The sequence below is a fragment of the Hippoglossus hippoglossus genome, chromosome 8 (genome assembly GCF_009819705.1).
Source record: "Hippoglossus hippoglossus isolate fHipHip1 chromosome 8, fHipHip1.pri, whole genome shotgun sequence".
Taxonomy (NCBI): Eukaryota; Metazoa; Chordata; class Actinopteri; order Pleuronectiformes; family Pleuronectidae; genus Hippoglossus; species Hippoglossus hippoglossus.
In genome coordinates, this window is record NC_047158.1 from 10,245,924 (window position 1) to 10,268,419 (window position 22,496).

Below are 22,496 nucleotides of genomic sequence, written 5' to 3' on the forward strand. Positions count from 1 at the left end.
TCTTGAGTGCATTCATGCATGCAGTTTTCTATTTTTGGGAACCTGTATTTTTTTTTTTTTTGCTTTGCTCTCAGAAGGCACCGCGGAGGTGTGTCGCTGCAGTGACAGAGAGAAGAGAGAGAGCAAGTCATCAGAGAGGAGTGGGTAGAAGTCGGGAGGAGCTCGGCAGCAGCAACAGGCAGAGGGCAAAGAGGATGACAGTGCCTTCTAGTAGCCTCTCTGTCAACATGATTATCTTTGAACCCAGCTTGAGGTCAAAGGCGCGTCAGAAAACATGCAAGATGGTTACTAAGGGGAGTCAAATAGAGACTCAGTTGGCTGAAGATGGAGACAAGGCTGAGCAAGCTTGGCATTAACGCCCTTAAGACTCAACAGAATGAAATTATGAAAATCACATGTTCTCCTGGCAGACACGAGCAGGGACCTGCTCACTTGTAGCTTTGCTGCAGCTCACTGACATATGGATCAGAGCTCCAGGGGGAGCATCTGCCCAAAGGTATGAAAAGCACATCACTGCGGCTAACATATAAAAACACCATTGCTTTTCCCATTAGCATCTGTGCATTGAGCATCTCTCAATGTGACAGGATCAGTCCAACTGTAACAGACGTAGAAGCTTTTAATATCTTGGATTACATATAGCTGAGGTCCAATCATGACAACAGAGTCTACTCTAAACACAATGAAGAGCTCATCAAAGCACATGCGATCCCAGAGCACCGTTTACATTGTACAGGCATCACTGGTCAGTTTTGAGGCCTGACAAACAGGCAGAACATCTTGTTGATAAGGATCTGAATCAGCTGGAATATCCGTCCAGGCTTTAAATAGAATGTCAGGCGGATGCCCATTAAATGACCCTGTGCTATCATACATACTGTATGTAATAACTCTGCTCTGTAGGCCTATGTAATTAAAGGAAAAATGAAAAGCTGCGTTTTAGAAGCCTGAATGTTTTCTACTGTACCCGGAAGCCGCGGGATCCCACTCATTTTTCTGTCAGTCTAATAATCATATCATAATCTGTTACAGAGTTAAGTGTGTATTATATTTTTGTCACAGTTCTGGTCAGATTACGGTCCAACTCAGGTAACGCGATATGCTATGGCAGTAAATGATTAGTCTAATAGTTATTTAGTAAATCGACTACAAAAATTAACTTCATCGATTTTGATAAATTAATGATTGCAGTTATTATTAAGATTGTGAAAATTCAAACACATTATAAAATGACAGAATTTGCTGCTCCTCTTCATCATATATAATAATAATAATAATAAAATGAACACTAGTTTTTCAGTTTTTTCCAAAGATCTAATTTGAAGGAATTTGATATAATTATATAACATACACACAATTCGTTCAAATAGTCGAAGCCCCTTCCCCATGCACACAGTGATGCGTTGTGCTGCTCGCCTGTGGTGCCTCCTTAGCTGCTGCCAACAGGTGAGCCCACAGATTTTTTATAAGGCAGTTGCACAGTATGAGGACGACAAACAGCCTCAACTTTGATCATTACTTTAAGGTCTACAGTTCAGAACTCAAAATACCTCCACAAGCAACTTCTCAGATGCACTAGTGTCATGATTGTTCGCTCAAGCGGGCTTTGCTTGCTAGCTTCCCCTATTTCCATAGCAAAACAAAGAAACATTACAGGCTGAGTGCTTATCAAGTCACATCCATTTCAGATGTGGGAATCTATAATTACTCACATTATTATTATTATTATTATTACACACACGCGCGCGCGCACTACAGGTTGTGAACCAAACTGTAAAAATACAGTGTTTGTCATATTTGCCACAAAAGGTGATAACTACAGCTCTAAATTGAATCTGATAGTTGTGCTTGTAACTCTTCTTGCTTGTAAATGTTGAAAGCTAAACCCACCTTGACTAAACCCACCACTCAGTTACATTACACGTTACACTTAAACTGGATTGCAATTCCTGGATCTGCCCACTGATCCTGATCTCCACCTTAATGGCTTCCTCCCTGTCCCATACCACATCCTTTCACCAAATTTCTTAGAAATCCGTTGAGTTGTTTTTGTGCAACCTTGCTTATAAAAAAACAACATACAAACCAACCACCAAACAAACTGACAGGGATGAAAACATAACACCTGGTCTTCAGTGCAATGGATTACACAACTCCAGGAGTAGGCGAACACATAATAGAAATACAATCCTAAACATTGGGCCTCATTCACCAAAATCTCTGAAGAATTTTCTTAAATTTGTTCTTAAGAAAGTTTCCTAAATTTCCCTAAGAAAACTGTACGCCAGATTCATAACGCCATATCACAAAAAACGATACATGAAATGCAGTTACACATTCAGAAAAAGCTTCATCGGTAAAAAGTCATAAGTGAAGTAAAAAAATAGTTTGATCTCAGATTTGAAATCAAAATAAATATTGTCAAACACAGAAGAGAGAGAAGGAAGGTAAAAGAAAAGGAAAGGAAAGTGCACAGAGTTATCTGAGTTGGAGCTGCACATCATTGGAAACACAGCACTGCAGGTGAACCCTCAGCTGAACATCTGTGGATACTCGACCTGAGCCTGACACCGGGCCCACACCAGGGCCACACCAGGGCCACACCGGAGGCGGAAGTGCTGCAAAGCACCAAATCTCGTGCGAGCAGCCGCCAGGAGAACAGCATGAAAATCAAAAGAAGGGGATGAATATTTGATCATTTATATCTTTTAAAATCGATTTTCAGTGTGTTTTCTGTGGGGGTTTTTTATACAAATTTTTGATTATGGTAATTTAAATCGTATTATACAACTGTAGAATTAAAAGCAAAAAACACAATAACTGATTATTTTATACAAGCATTTCAGTTTCAGTCTGTGTAAGAGTGCTATTCAGTGTGTGTAGATTCTGTTCTTACCTAAGAACAAATCCCAGATAAGAAAACATTGGTGAATGTCAGAATCTTCGTAAAAACAGCGTAAGTGGGTTTTAAGGAGAAATTTCTTTGGTTGGTGGATGAGGCCCAATAGCATTTTTAGATGCATGTGCAGTTTATGCATCTAAAAATGCTCTGCAGGAATATTCTGTATGTGACTTGTGGTAAAAACCTTGCAGAGTCAGTGACGAGCGAGCAAATCCTTCACTATAGTCTCCAAAGTTATTTTAGAAGAACTGAAAAGCTTTTAGTCATTCTGTTTGTCTAAGAAGAAACAAACAGAGCAGACAGGAGTTTTATTCTCAAAGTCGACGGGGAAAACTTGATTGTGCTTTACTATTTCCTTTGCTAACATACACTTGGTGGGCTGTTCAAATATTCACTCATTGACTTAAACTATCAGTCTGACAGAGAGGGAGCATGTTACAAGTGAGCGTTCAGGATATTATGTTTTAATATCCAAAACCAACTTGGTGCCAGGAAAAACTTGCTCCCTTTGTTCTGCCAAAAAACATATTCATTCAAAGGCCTTAATTGATCAGCACTTCCATTTTATCAGTACAACAAAATAAACTGCACTTCAACAACATAAGACCAACTTGCTCTTGTCTACAGATTCTACAACCACAGTCTTGACATATGAACAAACAAAAACAACAAGCTGCTCCTCAACAACAAGCCAAAAGAGTTGTTTTAATTATAAAAACACCAACAAGCAAATAATGCTGCACTTTATTCTCCATCTGAAAAAACAGCAGGTAAACAAACATCCCTTGAATGATCAGATTTGCAGTGGAAAGGGGAAAGAGAAACTTTCTGGCTGCAGAAGTGAAGAAAGAAAGCAGCAGAGGGATTTGGAGGAATTTATTGTTCGCTACGGCCCAAGACAAAACAATTACTCTCCTTCAGTGACTAAAATACTGCACACCTGTTGCAGAGCTGTACGTGCCAGTAAGCACAGTTTCATTATGTGAAAGCTGAGGACAACAACAAGGTAACAGCAGAGTGTATTTGCAGAACAAATCTTGAGAGTCAATCTACGAAGCCAAACACTGAAGTCCCAAGGAGGAAACACAGCAGGAGACTCCCAGCGCAGCAGCATGGGAGGGAAAGAGCAGCTATCAGCATATATCAAGTCATTTTACTGGCAGGAGAAAAAGATACTTGCAAGACTTAGAAGCAAACACATACGTACATTGGTCTTTTAAGGGTTGGGAGGCAACAAATGCACTCTGACCCCAACTAATCTCAGAACAGAGCTGACATTTACAAGAGATATCAGTGGACTCACGGTTTTGAAGTCGCTATGGCTGCACTCCTGGCCTTGGTAGCGACAGTACAGCATCATCTCTCCCAGGTCGTGGCCGACTCTCTCGATGAACTCCTTCATGCTGAACGGTGTGGGCTTATATTTGGTGAAGTTGGCTTTTTCCTGCAGGGACGCCAACACGTCCGGCTCAGCCAGGTGTGGCTGGGGGATTTTCAGGTGCACATCCAGCATGTTCATAAGCTCCCCTGCATGGTACAGATCATTACGCGTGAGGCTACTAAAGCGGTATGCATTGAGGTTACAAATGGTCACTGCGGGGAAGACCAGGCTGCCCGATACCACGGCATCCACGCTGGTCACGTGAGGGTAGGAGAGGAAATAGGCCAGGCGTTCTGCACTCTCCAAGGCCAACAGTCCCAGGCAGGCCAGCAGTGCTGCGGCCCAGAGCAAGCGGCGCACGCTGGGCTGACCATAAGGGAAGACAAAGCGCAGGCCATGTAGCGTGCTGGTGTGAGCAAAGGCCTGCCAGGAGGTGGGATGTAAACTGGAGCTCTCCTGGCTCCCCTGACTGCCACAGCTCTCCTTCAGATCCATCATCAGCCCTCCAGCTCCTCAGCCAGAGAGCCCCAGGTGCACTCACACCTGCACAGACAGAGAGGAAACATCCATAAAACATTTAGATTCACATCTCATATACATACTGGTCATACTGATAAGACGCAGGGAGTAAGAGAGAAGAAGGAAAATAGAGGCGGAAAGAAGAAGACAGAAACAGAGATTTCGAGTTAAGTCATAGAAAATGACAGAGGAAGACCTCCAGAACCCTCCAGAAAGTACTAAGAAAAATAAAAGACAGAGGATAAAGATGCTCCCCTCAGTGCAGCCTTCTCCACTGCACCTCAACTCAATCACTCCCTCGAGCTGAGAGTTCCTGAAACGGCCGGCCGCTCATGCTACACCCCCAACACACAGCCACTTAACAAATGCTCTACCCAAACTGCCCTCCGCTCTCCCTGCCATCCTGCTGCCCTCTGTGACTGCTTGATTTCATTGACAAAAAATCCCAGAGGTAATTCCTCTGTGACACCCGCAGCGGAGAGGTGAGAGTCACTTAAGCCGCAAGCCAATCAAAGCTGCCTCTGTGTGTGTGTGTGTAACGTCCCGACTCATCTCCAAAAAAAAAAAAAAACACACTCGCACAGTAATTCTCTCATGCATGAGTGTGCACACTGATTCTCACACACATACACACACACACACACATCCAGGTTTCTCAGGATCTCCCATGCCCCCCAACTAAAAACACAAGCCCAAGCACCTCTCTCGTTCAGCCTAGCGAGGAGACATCCAGCCGGCGCGAGTGTGTGTGAGTCTGAGCGTATGTGTTTGTGCGTGCGTGTGAGAGAAAGACAGAGAGACACTGAGAAAGAGAGAGAGAGAGAGGGGGAGAGAGAGAGGGAGGGAGGGAGGGAGAGAGAGAGAGAGAGAGTGCTGTTGATGATCAGAGCCGCTGGTTAGTCTTGCATGCCAAAACCAAACTCCTCCGGTTTTCCTTTTCCCCTGGCCAGATACATCCGCTTTCCCTCCTCTTCCCAGCTCATCTGTGGTGTCGGCGAACAACAGCGGAGCCGGGAGAGAGGAGAATCGCACACACCAACACACATGCTCGCACAGAGCGAGAGAGAGCGCGCGAGAGAGCGAGATAGACTGTGAGGGAATAGAGGGAGGGGGAGAAAGAGGAGGGTAGGCAACACACTCCTCGCTTGCTCTCTCCACAGCCAAGTCTCTCACTGAATAGGTTTCCTCCTCCCTCCTCCTCCCACAGAGCCACCTTCACTCATTTGTCTTTAAGCCCTTCATATTTCCACTTCTTGTCACCACAGACAGAGTGATGGATGGATGCAAACCAGGAGGCTGTCGGGAGATACAGATAGTAAAGGGAGGGGAAACAGTGGTGGCTGCTTGGTCAAGGATGGGGGTGTTTGTCATGGGAAGTGAAGCAGAAGTGGAGACGGAGGAGTGAAGGCAGAGAGATGTAGGCTGAGGGCAGAGATGAGCACAAAAATAATATGGGAAAACTATAAAAAGAGTAAGCCAGCGGGGGGTGCGGTCGCACAGCGATGTCACATGCAGAGATGTGAAAGAAATAATACCACACAGTTTGAGTCAGGTGTACAGACATTGGAATTGTGAATTGGAGGTATTTTATCCTTGTGCTTGGCTGTGCAATGATCAATCAAGAGTCAATATGTGAAGATATATGAGGAGACAGGAGGAAGAGAGCAGTGAGGAGAAAATAAAAAGGTGTGAGAGCTTGTTCAAAGGTGGTAAAAGAGAAAACAAATCAGGTTCTGTGACGATTTTGGACTGAATGGAAATGGGCAGGTTGTCGACCGGTTGTCCGACAATAAATCACAATGTCGCCTCATCCTTTTCAACAAAAGTTTAAAACTGACAGATTAAAACTGACACACACAAAAAAGAAAAAAATGGTGGATTGTTTGTCTGATAGCAAAAGAATCAGATTACAATTTATTAGTACATTTTTCAGAAAGAAACTTCAAACATAATTGATAAGGATGTCTTAAATTTTCACCAGCATATATGAACAGGGTCCAAAACTAATGCCAACCAATGAACAAATGTGGGTAGATATTCTGGAGTAATAAGGATTAAGGAGTAAGCCGACCTTTAAAAGGAAAACCCACAGAGCAAAAGGAGGGCAAGGTACCTGCATTTAAAGTTCTCCAAAAAATGGAGGTTTGGAGATATAACCGTTGGGGTCATGGTGGCGATGGTGAATTTAGAAATGAGAAATGTGCTAATGGACCAACAGACAGTTAAGGTACTGAGAATTGTTTCAAACAAGATTAAAAATTCAAACTGAGAACCTGCTTGTCTCAAAATTATTGGGTGATTACTGTACAACACTAGTTAGGTGATTAAAATGTAATGGGCAAAATTCAAACTGCCAAACATTAAAATATACCTGTATGTATAAAATATTAAATTACTTTTAATATTGAATTATCTGATCCACAGGCATTTTAAAAAACACCTATCAACTTGACAATTAATCATTTAGGTGTTTCAACATAAGATTTAACTTTATTGACCCCATGTCAGAGTATTTCTATTGTTACAGCTGCAGATAGTCAGATTGAGGTCGACCAGAGAACAGAAAAAGCAATTAAATAAATAAAAAGAAAGAAAGAAAATATGTACATAATATTCACTAAAGAAATATTGCTTGTGGAGATATGAACATATGTAACTTGGCCCAGGGTGATTGGATGTATACTGAATTTGGGTTAATATTATAATAGACGTTTCCATAAATAGGAAATGTTATAAGTATATAACCTGGTATGTTATACAAACTGGATTCACTGCAGAATACTACGTGGCAATATATTGTAACTATATGTTTCGAGACAGCAAATATCAGCCCTTTATACAATAATTAAGCTGTAATTAAAATATTTCTTTATTTTTAAAGGCTAACCCTTGTATTCTGTGGAAACTTCAACAGGTATCTTCCTGATATTTTTACTGAATAATCAGTTACCAGAGAATATAAGTGACACGTTGATCTAATTCCACTTTCAGTCATATACATGAGGTTTATTTGTGCACAAAACTTTAGTCAATGTTCACTATTGGCTCAACATTTTGCCTGTATGATTATTATATTCACATAATACCCTGGTTAGACTTGATACTTCTGTTAGCGCAGTATTTTACTGTGGTATTTGTGTGTATTTGTATTGTTGAAATGCGTTTTATCGGGTTAATTGTTTTAGTAAATCACCTGTTGTGTGGTTGTTCAGCAGCAGCTCGGTTTGTGGAGCTCCATGTTTCAGTCCTCCTCCTCTTCATCGTCTTCTTCCTGATAAGAATGAGTCCTTCATCCTCAACGGGTGGTGGAATAACGCGTTAACGGGGCAGGGCGCCATGTTCCAGCTGGAGTTTACCAACATGTTCCGCTTCTTCGTCCACAGGTGTCCGCGAAACTGACACACCTGAAATCAATCAAGATGGCGGCCGGAGGTGGCGTCACTTCACTGCTGAAAAAATAAAATCATGACATCGTCTCGTCCCGACCTGACATAAATATTGATAAAGGTTTATTTCACAAAAAAAATTATAAAAACTCAGCTACTACATCACCACCTGTTGTTTTTTGTTTTGTCTTTGTTTGTTTTTTAAATTAAATCAATTTAAAAAATAATAATTTCATCAGTAACAGACAAGACAATTTTCCCCGATAAAAACACATTTTTATTGTCAAGAATATACCAAAAGTTCAGAATAAATAACACTCTAAATTCTAATAATAACACTAATAATAAACTTTATTTATAGAGCACATTTTCAAAACAGAGTTTACAAAGCGCTTTGACAGCAAAGCAAGACAAGTAATTATAAGAAAAATAACAATCAGCAGGATGCGATGTGACAAGGAGGCCAGACAACCACGTGTAGGCGGTTGGAAACAAGGAAGTGTTCAAATTAAATTAATAAATGTAAAGCTATGTCACATGGAAACTTGAACACATAAAAGCAGTTATTTGACAATGAAGAAAAATGAACAAGTAAAAGAAAAGGTGAAAAGAAAACCCCACATGAAAGCATGTCTATAAAAATGGTTTTAAGAAGTGATTTGTAAGAAGTCACTGACTCTGTGAGCCTTATCTCCTGAGGTAGGATGTTTCAAAGCCGAGGGGCCCTGATAGCAAAAGCACGGTCACCTTTAGTTTTCAACCTCGAGACCTTGTGACTTATGGCTTACGCCAGAGAGGAGGGAGTTGCAGTAGTCCAGTCTGGAGAAGACTAGTGTGTGAACTACTTTTTCCAAGTCTGGGTGTGAAAGTATGGGTTTGATTTTGGAGATGGTTCTGATTTGTAGGAAGCATGAATGGACTACTTTATAAATTTGTGGCTCAAAGTCTTGAGTATAATAGCCTTTTTTATTTTTATAAATCTGTTTTCGTGTAGCATTTACCTACAATGCATTCATGAACAGCGTGTTGTGTGTGAATCTTGGTGTATCCATCCAATCACTTTGCACTTGGAGGCAAAGTTCAGTAAACTGCAACTGCACAGAGCCACTAATTAAAAGTAAAGAATGACTGAAGTTGAAAGACACGGTGTTGTATTTTTATCTTGCGGTTAAGGACACACTTATTTACACACACACACACACACCCACCCACACACACTTGTCAGTCTATCACAGTCTTTCTCCCAAATGAAATTTGCTGTGGTCTCAGACAGCTGCAGGGTTTGCTGCTTTCTTAACAACTTAATTAAGCAAATCTCCCCTTTTCCCACCGAGGTAATGAGCGTAGTTTTACAGGGATTAAACAGTCTCCAGAGTTGAAAATAAGGCTTCATGCTTTAGCAATCTTATCTGGCTTTATCCGTCCAGCCAACTTTCCATCCACAGGATTATTATTAATGGTGTAAGGCCCATTAGCCTTGGCATATTCTTCTCTTTTTAATTTGCAAGGTGTTAATACTTAAACAGCTCAGTGCAACATGATGAAATATGAGTATATTCTTCCCGTCACAGGATAAAGACATACATTGGCCTTCTTGCCTCGGATTATCATGGATATCTGATAATCACTCAGAGGTGTTACTCTACTCTAACAAAGGTTTGCATAGAGATGGGTGCCAGGTTAAAGGAAAACATACATAAAAGTACCATTGAAATGCTGCTGAAAGCCACGAATGGGTGAATGTACACAATGATACAAGCTGTGGGGGTTAGATGATGGGCTATCCAACATGTTACCCTCCCTTAGGTGTTCAGTTGGGTTGAGATCTGATGACTTACACTGTTTGAAGCAGCTTCATTTACCATGTTCCTCATTTATTTAGTTTTTTCTTGTATATATATTCACATGTGAACATAAAGTATTCACTGTATTATGTAATTAGTGAGTATAATTAATTTTTTATAAAAAAAAAATTCCTAGAAAGCAACTGAGAGAACAAGGTCCATTGTCATTCTTCCAATAATAAATTGTTTGTTACCATCATGGAACTGTATACAAATATTAACTTTTTTCTTTGACCCTTGGATACATTTTGAACATCTTAAACATACCATCATATTGATATGATTGGTATGTGTAAATGTTTATATTTCTAATATGTTATTGAATTTAGGTATTGGTTTTAATAACATGGCCAGTGGACAGTTTCATGCTCTCTAATGTCATTTGTTGTAAATAGGCCCCAGCTTTTGTTATTTCTTTTTTGGTACTGTAGAGCACATTTGAATCTTTCACTGACCCCTGCCTGACTTTTTTTTTTCTATTTTCCAAACCTTTGTGAGTCATCAGCTCTTCCCTTAAGACAGAACTTATTCAAAAAGATGCCTGTTGGATATTTCAGGCCTCTCTAGTCAAATCTCCGAGTTAGCAGTACTTTGCAGACTAAACCATAGATAAGGATCCTTTTTTTAAAATCTTATTTTGTCAGTCATAAGGCACTTCTTATACGATATGCATGACTAGACTGAAAGAGTAATTACACTTCTGACTATCTTTATGGATTATGAAAAATAATATGCCGTTACCAGGAGATAATTAGGATGCAGAAGTACCAAATTTAGCCAGACTGGGCCTACTCCATTATTACCACAGACGAGAGGCGACTGAAGTTGAAGGGCAAATTATTCCAGATTGTGAGCAATAGCTGCAGACTTTTTGGAACCGAGCGTCCCCTTTTATGGAGGTCTTAATTGGTAGATGTGCCGATAAGGGAGAGAGCGCACATACACACACAGAGATAGATTCAAAGAGCCTTGTTCTGGTCAAATTAAAATCTCCCCCGATTAGGATTGTTATCATCATGACTCTTAACTGGGTTTTGGATGTCACTTCGCTCTCATAAACCTATGAACTTGACTAATGAGGTCCACTAGGACCTGAACTGCCAGGCAGGCTGTGAAATGCTACCCCCTGCTGGTGTGCAGCGACACTTAGATGTTCTGTGTCTGCAGCAGAGGATTACTTACCATTCCGACTTCATTAACTTTAACCCCCTCATCACAGATAGCACGGACAGTTATGAGCAATTCATTAAATGCTCCCCCCCCCACCACCTTCTTGGATCATTTAATTTGGAGAATGATCAGACGCTTGAAGAAAGGACAGTATCCAGTGTTTCTCAGGAAAATGGCAACAATTAAATGTGTCTTTCAAAGAATTCAAATCGTTTATGTAACAAGAGTCATACATATCGTTATTTGGTGCAAGGGCTGCCGAACAGATCATTCAGATGTTTAACAGGACAGAAGAAAAAGATTTGTTTCTTTAAATGAGGCTCTGATCTTTTCAGACTTCACATCTTTTCTGTCAACTACTTGATAAAGTCCCCTTAAGGTCTATAAACAGTATTCAAGTCATACAAATGATAGATGAATTACCACCTCTTGGTTTAGCTGGTAACATATGCAACCTGACATGAGGGGTTTCAAGTATATGTATCATCATGGTGACCCTTGAGGTTTCAGCGTGGGAATCTTTGTGGAGTCCTGATCTGATTAATATACTATAAACAGCAGCTCTTCAGTGTATGGACAGTGACATATGTATTTTGTGGTTTGGTTCAGAACACTGGATTTGAACTTAATCAGTAGCTGTGAGGTTAAAGTGTTGACGTTGAACTTAACTGGTGAACACACTTAAATCTGTTCACTGCACATTCTGTGGCTGTAAACACCCTCAAACCTAAACGCTCATTCAAATGACAATAATCTGATATTTTTTTCATTAACTTCTGGTAATATCAAGCTAGAAAATGGTAGTGTTTTTCTTTTTTTTTATCCAGGTGTTTGTACATAGAACGGAAATGAGTTTGTCCTGCTTGAAAAATTACATTTCAAAAATACCTAACAGCAACATCTCTTTTCCAGAAGCAGTGTCCTGGTTATTAGTGTGGATTATTCACAGTAACCTGGAAACTATTTTTGGAAAGACGTGTTGCTGCCGACTTGTTTTAATGTGTTTTGCCAGTGATTTTAGGAGCAATTAATTTTAAACCTGGACAAGTAAAACCTGCGGTCAGGATACGAAGCGGGATGAGAAATCTGGGTAAATCGTCCCTTTAATGTCATTCAAATCCATATCAAATTCAAATGAGGAGGCTTTTATCCCTTAAAAAAAACATATAACAAAATGTTTGAAGCAGGAGGAAAGGGACAGTGTTACCATCTCTGCTACGTTCATACCATATGGATGTAAATGTCCCCATATCTCAGCTAAGAGTCAGCACTTCACCCTCAGAGTCATTGTCTAAGATCAATTGTGTAGATGTACTGAGCCAAAAGCAGGAGAAAAAGTGTCACTGTGCAAATGCCTACAGACTGTGCTGTAAACTTATTTCAGTCACACAGCTAAGAGGAGAAAGCCAGACGTATTTGAGATGACTACAAACGCACCCTGTTTCATCATCCCCCCCCCATCCCTCTCTTTCTGAACACAAGCCAGGAAATTTCTGCTGCAGCATCAGAGACGACATGACAAAGAGGCTGAGGATTAACCTGAATCTGTTACAGGGTTTCTGAGGCATGCAGGGGGCAGTGCAGGAGTCTGGATCTGGGGCTCAGATCCTGTTGGGAGTCTCCGTAAGAGCCTGTTAGTCACAGAGCGACTCCACCCCGATTCAGGCAAGGATCAACGCTTTCTGGTCTAACAAATCTCAGGGGACTCCCGACTTCCTCGCTGCAATCCCTGCCTGACAACCTCCGATACACCTCTTAATGCACGGCAACAAGCCGGGTCACAGTTTATCCACTCCACTCCGAGGCTCAGATAAACGGACACAGCCGAAAAAGAGGAGGGCACGGACGAAAACTAAAATGTAGCAGAGGAAAAACATGTCGCTCTTAGCTTTCATTTTGTATAATTCGAAAATCTATGGTGTGCATATGTGTGTTTCATTTCAAGGTCGATGACGCAGGAGTGACAATGGACAAGAATGAATGAAAAGTGAGAGGATTTTTTTCTTCGACACGCACGCACACACGATCTCTAATTATAATTATAGTCTTTATGAGAATGTGAGAAGTGGAGCTGAAATCCAACTGGGTGGATTTCTGGAGCTTTGTGATTAATTAATGAGCACGTGTTGGCTTCAAGTGACTGCTTCTTATAACACATCAATCATCAATGATGCAGAAAAATGAGATTGTGACAACAAATTAACTCAGGACGATACTCTGTTGTTTTTTTTTTAACTCGGTACTGAACACAGTAGTACACTCTGTCTCTGGCTCTGCAGCCGTCAGGCAACTATGATTTTCAAGAAGCAACGTCAGGAAAAGAAAAGGTTCACAATCAGTCCGTCATGAAAGAACTCGAGTCAGTGGACACAGTCATTTGCTGATGTAAAGTTACATCAGAGGCTGTAGGTGTCCTCAGGCAACTCTCCCAGGAGCTCGTCCAAGTCATCATCTGCACAACAGACGAAGAACAAGTTAGCGAATGAAACATGTGTTATTCACATCACATCTTTATCCTGTATTGTGAATCATCACATTTTACTAACTGAATAATGATTATCTCTGGCAAAGAGTTGTTATTTAGCAGGATTATGCAAAAACTACTCTACCGATCTCATAATTCCCTGCTCGTGATGAGGCTGGTATTCAAAAGTGTCTAATTTGGTGCAGATTCGAATCAAAATCTGGATCTAGTCAATTTTAATGTGGTTTCATAAAGGAACTGTTGGCAGAGGTATGAGCTCTACTGTGTGACATTCTAGTTGATGAATCAAAATGAAAACACTGGTTGGTTGCAGCTGTAGTGAAGAACAGTGCAATCAGAAGTCACGTTGTTTTGCTACTCTTAGATTTTACTCAAGGCCTAAGAGTGAATCTGTTTTATTTGGAAATCAGAATTAATCTCTTTCCTTCTGTAACCAGTATTATTACAGACAATGTGAGACTCCCCACCTGCATCCCAGTCTGGGTCCTGTGGTGCTGGATTCCCAGCAGGCTGTTGGGGGCCTCCACTGGAGCGCGGTCTGCCGTCTGTTGGGGCTTGAGGGTCTTTGCCTCCCTCTGTGCATCTTCCACCCTCTTGTCCCTCGTCTTCTTCCTCGTCAAACACCAGATGCATCTGAGACACTGGCTCCCGGCGGATGGTGAGAGGCTGAGCGGTTGACTGCAACATTGGCTCCTTGATAGAGAGAGGAAAAAACTGTTTTGGCAGGTTGACGGCGCCATTCTGAACGACAGATTTAATATTTGGAGGAATACAACTGTGTGATTCCTTTTTTTTTTTCCCGGCTGAGAGTACACTCACTCACCAGGACGAGTGGGGGGAGCTGAGTGGAGGACAGACTGACTCCATCTGAAGTGTAGATCCTCAGCAGGTTGTTCTGTGTCACGTTCAGGTAATGGTTCCGATGGGACGGGGAAAACACACCAACCTGTACAAAGACAAAGGATTCAGTGAAACTGAATCAAACCAGATCTGTAACCACCGTGCATTTTGCTGAAGCTACAACTAAACCGCAGTTACGATCATGACTGAAATATAAGTTCTAACAAACTGTGGTGGTGAGATTTACTTGTTTGAGCAGCAGCACGGCTCCGACCTTCAGCTCCTCCGCTCTTTCCTCCAGAAGACGCCGGTGCACAGTTCCCTGAATCTCCCCTTCAGTCAAACATATTCAGAGGGACAGAACATTGACCAAATATAACTAAACCATATTTTTTTATCAATGGGAAAAAAATTTGAAGATGCAATATAAAAAAGTGACAAACCCATCACTGGAGGTTTTGTTTTAGCTAATTGTCTTTAACAGACCCCGTGTGCTGCGTCACTTCTTCTGCAACAATGAAGTTCAAAGGAACACCGTGTTGTGTGATAATCTGCAGGACAACTTCTCTCCTGTCTGCAGCCTGGGAGTAAATGTGTCTCTGCTTGTTTCTGTCGCTCTTCACACACAAACTGACATTTATGTATTAATCGATGGTGTCGGGTCATGAATCCGAATCGTTCTTGTCACTTTAACCATGATGTCCTGGCTGTGCGAGTCTCATGTTCTGTGACAGGGGGAACTGCGTGGGCACACTTTCCCCCCCCCCCCCCCCCCCCAACGTGTTTCTGGGAAATACGTGTCTCATAAACTCTAGAGCGAATCAAACAAGCACAAAGTAGTTGTCTTCACTCACAGGAGGTGCAAGACAGCTCTGATGATTCCAGTGTTCACTACACGCTCGGCACCAAACATCCGTACATCAAATATTATACTAAATGTGTCAGGTACCCAAAAAAAACCTCAGACTCAGTAGCTATTATCAACTATAAAAAAATGTGAATAATATGCAGTGTTTCCTGTTAATTACATAAACTGCTGCTGCTTGTCACAGTTTAATGATGAATATAAAATTGTTACACTGCTCTGTGTTTTTGATAACCGTTATTTGTTGCAGTCCCACGATAACATCAACTACCTCATGTTGATTTTCTATGGTTTTACTATTTCAAATGGATAAAATGTCATTTTATTGCAGACTTGTGCACAGTGCAATGATCCTCTCAACCTCTTCTTAATAAATAAGATTTAAGTAAGATCAGCATGAGAAATTCAACTTTGCAAATATGTAGAAATGACTTGTATCTGCAGAGAAAGTGCATGTGGAGGAGATATTTCCCTTTGTAAAAAAAAAGGGGACTTCTTGAATAAAATCAAATTGTCACCAAAACCTTAAAGATGTTCAATTTAAAATTTAAAGAGCCAGAGAAAAGCAGTAAATCCTCTCACTGCAGAAGCTAAAGCCAGATTTTCTTTGTCTGTGCATTCTTGATTTTTAATGACTTACATGATTACTCACGTTACTCCACTAACCTGCCAATCTTTTCAGCACTGGTACATAATCACCGCAGCTTCAGCAGGCGATAGCTGCCTGCTGGAGAAAAAAAAGCTGCAAACCTCCGACTGGTGGGAGGCACATTACTGACAGAATGGTCCCTCGTGGTGTCAGAAGCACTTAATACCCACCCACTGCTGATGCCAATCTACTGCAATTGAATCACTAATAAGCACTTAAGTCTGGTGTCGAGTAGAACATCCACTCCTGAGTGTTGATAATCTGCACACCTCGTGTGGCTGCTCTCTGGGCGCCATGTCAACCGCGGCAATGCTAAGACGATGATCAGACAGAAAGGCTGAAGCCTCAGGAGCGAGCAGGAGGAAACTGTCAGAGGGCAGAGAGGCCTGCTAGCATGAGGTGAACGTGTTAGTATACTGTAACAGCTCACAGCTTCTCCTCCACTTCTCGCTCTCTTTTATTCAACATCACTTAACAGTTGTCTTTTTCTTTTCTCTACATCAGTGTATTTGCAGTATGGGGAGTTTTCACTGGCGTCAAGATCTTTAATTACCTCATCTCACACATTTCATCAACGAGGCTGTAATTCTTTTCTAAAAATATATGTGTCGGTGTCTGTGGGTGTGTGTGTGTGTGTGTGTGTGTGTGTGTGTGTGTGTGTCCCTGTACAGTACCTGTAGGGTCTTTGAACACGGCCTTGGCGTCCGTGTGTGTGTGGATGATGCTCTTCAGAAGCACGGCCATGTTAGGCACTTTGTTTTTTGCCAGCTGCTTCAGTGCAGCCTATATTTATGAAATAAATAAAAAAACACACATTACCCTTTGTTGACTAACAGTTATTCTGTTCATTCATTTGAAAAGTCACAAAAATCAGCCAATCAGAGCCTTTCACAGACATCTCTGTACCGTATCTGTTTTTGTTTACAGATATGAAACCTTTTGTTTGACATTAAAAACAATGCAGATGCAATGTTTACATTTTATGCACAAAAGGTTTTATCTATTTGGTTACACTTGTGTTTTCTTTTTATTTATTGTTATTTATAGTAGAGTTCAAGGTTGAACTGTAAAGTAATTACATTTCTTTGTTATAGGGCTTTGATAACATCTTAGGAAACATTGCCAATTCATATAGCATATACATATAATTTTTTACACCATAATATTTTACTTATGAAACTTAATTCAATAAAAACCAAAAATGTCCATCTCTATGAATAAACCCCTCCTACTACATTAATCATCTTATCCCTCTAACTTTCTGTTCCCATCATCAGAACAAATGTCAGAGTTTGTGTTTGGAGATTTACTGCTGTCTACAAATAAACAGCAATGATGTGTATTTGCTGTCGGGATCCTTCTGTCCCTCTGCTGCAATGGACGGACCATGTTTATTGTTCAGTCAACAGAAGCAGGGAAGGGTCCATTTCAAACAGGGATTTTTGGAACTTCAATTTTTGTGTAAACAGCTTAACCTGACTGAGCTGAGCCAGAGTGCTAAGAGTGACACTGTGCATGTAAATGGAGCCGATGACACGCGTGCGCGACGTCAAGCCGACACGTGGAAGCCCTCTCACGACGACTGCCACTCAAACACACTGATAAGTTATTCCACCGCGGCCGACACGCAGAAGGAGCAGAATAAATGCACAGTCTCCATTAGAGTGATTGATGGGTGATTGTACGGTTTATAATTACAAAACACCTCCAGCACAGGGAGTCATTTGTCCTGATTATGGCAGCTGACTTCCAGTAGGGAAACACAGTCTGTTAGGATGGCGGAGAAATGATTGAATAAACTGCTTGACCTAAATATCAGCACCAGTTTCAATGCTTGAGTAAACCTGTTTTCAGGAGCTTGTTTGTGTAATTGAGCGACAGAGAAGAGTGTAAGAGCAACGGGAATCACCTTCCGAAGCACCATGACCACACTGTAGGTCTGCAGGAAGCACGACGGGTTCCGCTCATCCAATCCCATCTCTGCCTTCATCGCTGCCCAGGCACCGCCACTGAACTCGTCCTCCTCCGTTTGTGAGCTGGAAACCTGTAAATCAAATCCAAAAGTGGAATCACTACCTAAACAAAACGACACTATGCCAACTTGATTCGTGACTTATAGACATTATTAAAGACATTTCTGTTGAAAAGTCAGGCTACATCCACACTGCTACGTTTAGTTTTAAAAGTATCTTGCTATGTTACGCCTGGTGTCCAGAGTTTTCCAACACCTAAAACTGAAGAGTTTAGAAATGCAGCTGGCCCTGTTTTAATTTGAAAACTGACTGTTTTCGTACAGACAAGCAAAACAGATATTTGGAGACAATGTCACCTACATTCACTTCCTGATTCATTGTTATCATTCACAACCAGCGGTGAAGAAAAAGCCATGTGAACACTTTAACAGTTCCACCTCGTCATTGGTCCAAGTCTCTCGTCTTACTATTCATCATTTCTGTTTGTCGCTCATAGTATTTTCTCGCCGCTTTCAGAGCTGCATGGAACCTCCGGATAATCTCCTGACAGAGGGGATTTATGTGAGAACGCAAATGCCAAGAGTCAGAGGCTGTGGACTTTCTCCACAGTTTCTCCGGCCGGCCCTCTCTTAAAAACTCTGGAGTATGTCCGGATGAGCCCACATGAGAACACAGCAGGAGATCCTTCACAGTGAGTAGATGGTTGTGTTGATGACATTTAAACACACGACAGACACAAAACTGAATTTTTTAAAAAGGAATACAAATATATCAGGATAAAAAAGCGGTACCATAGACGGGGAAGACACCGACCAAGATGTCAAGGGTACTTTTGGTGATAACAGCCGACGCTGTTAACGAAAAAGTGATCTCCGCAGCAGAATTTGTACATTACGTCCTGCCTCCTGCACAGTGAGTAGACAATCTGCTTCCTGTTTACACCTTCACACACACACACACGCCCAGTCTACGTGAATGGTCATGTGAACTGCGTTTCCGATGTGTAAATATGGACAGAGATTATGACTGAAGTGGAACTAAAATGCTCGTGTGGACCAAGATCTTCTTAACATATTATTGAGGATATAGCCTTATTTCACATCTAAAGCAGGACCTCGTCTCCGTTTCGTTTTGAAGGTGGAAAAGTCTCATAAAGAAAAAAAGAACTTAATATAGAATTGGCCTCAAGTCATGTTGATATATCATCCAGAGATGATTCTAAAAGCATTTGTTGAGAAGCCCTTAAAAGAGTATTTGAAAAATCAAAGCCTCAATTATTATGTGCTGCTCCTCTGTTCTGCACACAATAAAGAAAAGAAGGTACCGGTTCTTTAGAAGTCGTCATTTCCTCCCTCTTTTGCTAGAAATCTTGATAAAACATTAGTTCTATGAATGCAATTCACTTGTATTATTTTATGCTCCCTTGTCCTTTTCATAGAGCCTATCCCAGCATGCACTGGGTGAGAGGCAGAGGAGAGGGTCATCATGCCACTTCCACTCCTCTGATTGTACATAAATACAGGGGTTTTACAGAAGCATTGTGTTGTCTGACTTCTGTCACAAGGTAAACAATTTGTCAAATAATTGATTAGTATTGATCAAAACAAAATGATTCTGTAACAATTCTGAAAACCAAATAATCCTTTCAGTTCTTTTTTTATGCAAAAATAATTAACTGACTTCGCAGTTTATATATTCACCAATGTTCTTATTTTTCTATGATATTAAAACGATAATTTGGGTTTTGGACAGTTGATCAAAACAAAGACACTGGAGTATGTTGGAATGAGCTTTGGGAGACTCTGCCACTTTACTCTGACATTTAATGAACCAAACAATCGATTAATGAAGAAAATTATCAACAGACGGTTGCTAATGAAAACAATGGTCAGTCACAGGTTCTCCGCTCCAGCTGTCATCCAAGATTTGGTTGATACTTAATAAAAAGGCATATACAAGGGGGGGGGGGGGTTTGTCTGTTTCGGAGGTTGTATTACCTGGTTTGGTGACCGGGCCACAGCACCGTGAGCAGGAGTGTGAGGGACAGAAACCACTACATCGTCCAGGCTCTGGCCTTGTGGCTAAGAGAGAGAGAGAGCACAAGCAAATTATCATATGGTGGAAAAACAAACACATAACTGATAGATTTCTTCAACAGTTATTTCATTAGTGTCTAGGTGACAGATCTACAGAGCAGCGGCATAAATTCTGACCAGAGCAAACCATCAGGGGAGCTTTCATGGGATTTAACTGCCCCTGGGGGCCACATTAACAAACTGAAACCCTTGAAGATACAAACAGATGTGAGGAAATACAGCTGAATGGCAGAGGAAGAGCAGTAAGGCCGGATGGTACCAACCTGTTGTGGCAGGAATCCAGCGGGCCCGGGGAACCGTCGGGTCCGTGTCCTGTGAGGCTCAGAGTGAGGCCTTTTCTTAGTAAGCCTGTTGGAAGCCGATACAAGCTGGACCAGCCGGTTGGTGAGGAGCGGTGCGTGAAGGGGATGAGGGCTGAGCATAGTGGAGTTCATAGAGGAGGAGGAGGGGGCTGGGGAGACTGTCTCAAAGAAGCCACGGGCCTGAGGGGAGGGTCCTGGAGTTGACCATAGTCTCTGTGGCGGCTGGGGTCGGATTAGTGTCCTGGAAATGGGGCTCGGGGCAGGAGAAGTTGCAGTGAGGCCAGGAAAAACCCCAGGACTCTGTGGAGGCAGGAAAGCAGGGCGGGGAAGCGGAGATCGCACAGGAGTAGACGAGAGGGTCCGGGAGGGCAGGTTGTGATTAGACGAGCTACATGGTTGGCGTGCGGCGTTAACCTCCCTCAGCGTCCGATCGGGCAGCGTCTGAATCCCTCCACAGGTCGGGGCTCGAAGCGTCTTGGCTGAAGATGCCGGCTCGGCTGTGGGCGCAGATGGAGAGGGGGCGGGAGGTGGAGGCGGCTGACCCATCTGGCCGTCACACTCGTCCAGGTCTGCCAGGTCAACATCCCAATCATCGAAATCATCCTGGGCCGCACAGGGCTTCGGATGTTGTGCCAAAATTGTGTTGTTCTGTGTGGGAGGACGGAGGGAGTGAAGCGTTGAGGAGGAGGAGGAGGAGGAGAGCTGTCTCAAACCCACAACAACAGTTTGTCCAGCAGCAGCATCAGTGTGTGTGCTGCTGCTGCTGCTTGAGGCGGTGCCATTAAACGGGGCAGTTGATCTCTGGGCACTTCGCTGGAGGGGCTTCCTCTCCGGCTCTGTGTGAGCAGCAGTGGGGGCCCGCAGCGAGCAGGATGACACGACAGCTGCCACATCGGAGGCTCCGGACGCCGAGCGGACAGACCAGTCCGTCTCGAGCAGGTCCTGGGAAACACAGATGGACGAGCATCAGGGTACAGACAGCTGACAGTTAACCAACAGCTGAAATCAAGTGGGTGTGTGTGTCCCTGTACCATTTGAAGCATAGACCCTACAGAGTGAGGACATGTTGACCTGTCCTCACTTCTTCAAAGGTCTGTCCGAGGGTCAAGACTTGGTTTTAGGGTTAGGGTTAGACTTAGTTTAGGTTAAGGGTTAGGGAGCTATGAGAGGTGTGTGTGTGTGTGTGTGTGTGTCTGCAGGGAATCACCTCATCATCGAAGTCCTCCCCGATGCTGAACAGGCCGTTGAGTTTACAGGTCTGTGAAACAGGAATGAAACAACAACAACACACATGTTACATAAAACACTGAGCAGTGTGATAAACTGCATTTAAACGTGTTATAGACTCAAACTAACGTCTTATTAGCATGGCCTGCGTTAGCCTCGTTAGCTGAAGCTTGTTTGCTCACTCACCATCGCAGGCACACGCACAGAAGCCGTGTGTGATGGTTCAGGTGCAGTGAGACGCTCGATGCCATTAAACACACGTGTTTATAAATTGAGACGCGACAAGATCACGAGCTACGGGTGAAGTGACCTTTCCTCGTTAACGCGCCGCTGCGTTCAAACACGACGTGATGACGTGGACAATGTTTACACAAATGGTGTGGAAGCCGAGCGAGAGGGTTCACTCCTCAGGATATCCGTCACCGCGTTCCGTGAGTTGATTTGTAGAGAACTTTGGTGACTAGTTGTAAAAGCAACACAAAACGAAGCTTTTCCGAAAAAGATATCACAGCAGTTGCAATGAGAATAAAACAAATCAATAAAATAGGGGATACACGAGTGAAAGTAATAGTATTATTAGATTTAATGAAAGGCAGAAGCAAACAGGAAAGTCTTCCTGGAGCATAAAAACTGAACCAGGTACATTCATCTTTGTTTAGTAGTTTTCCTGTGGTTTTATGTAAACTAGGGCAATAAATCAATATAAATATAGCAATATAATTGTCATCAATAGCAATAATCTAACAAAAGTCCAGCATATATTGATTAAATACTTATAGATTGTGCAAGCATGGTGAGAAGGTTTAACACATAACTGTCTTTAAACAAAAAAAACACACACAAAATTATAATTATAT

General features: G+C 42.1%; 2 protein-coding genes across 3 annotated transcripts in view; both read right to left on the minus strand.

The window, feature by feature from the left end:
* The window catches only part of asic2 (acid-sensing (proton-gated) ion channel 2), a 358,547-nt gene extending 350,364 nt beyond the window's left edge, over nt 1–8,183 (minus strand). Inside the window, exons 1-2 of one of the 2 annotated variants that reach the window (XM_034593507.1) lie at nt 7,996–8,183; nt 4,206–4,826 (exon numbers count right to left, since the gene is read on the minus strand). In XM_034593507.1, the coding sequence (XP_034449398.1) occupies nt 4,206–4,781 (576 nt within the window). In that variant the 5' untranslated portion in view covers nt 4,782–4,826; nt 7,996–8,183. Of the gene's footprint in view, nt 1–4,205; nt 4,827–5,502; nt 5,906–7,995 lie in introns of those variants that run through there. The other variant, XM_034593506.1, reaches the window with a different exon arrangement.
* A 3,601-nt stretch (nt 8,184–11,784) lies between these two features.
* On the minus strand, nt 11,785–21,980 carry hrob (homologous recombination factor with OB-fold). Its single transcript, XM_034593503.1, has 10 exons — nt 21,826–21,980; nt 21,620–21,670; nt 20,374–21,354; nt 20,012–20,095; nt 17,951–18,085; nt 16,716–16,824; nt 14,775–14,860; nt 14,511–14,633; nt 14,155–14,380; nt 11,785–13,654 (listed from the first exon to the last, which is right to left on the minus strand). Exons 1-10 carry the CDS (start codon nt 21,826–21,828, stop codon nt 13,599–13,601), a joined length of 1,854 nt encoding a protein of 617 aa, XP_034449394.1. The 5' UTR covers nt 21,829–21,980; the 3' UTR covers nt 11,785–13,598.
* Nucleotides 21,981–22,496: the final 516 nt, after the last annotated feature.

Coding starts and splice junctions, on each gene's coding strand:
- hrob (XM_034593503.1), bottom strand. Junction 18,086..20,011: donor TGGCCCGGTCACCAAACCAG/GTAATACAACCT, acceptor TTTGATTTACAG/GTTTCCAGCTCACAAACGGA. Junction 14,861..16,715: donor CGTGTTCAAAGACCCTACAG/GTACTGTACAGG, acceptor GTTTGACTGAAG/GGGAGATTCAGGGAACTGTG.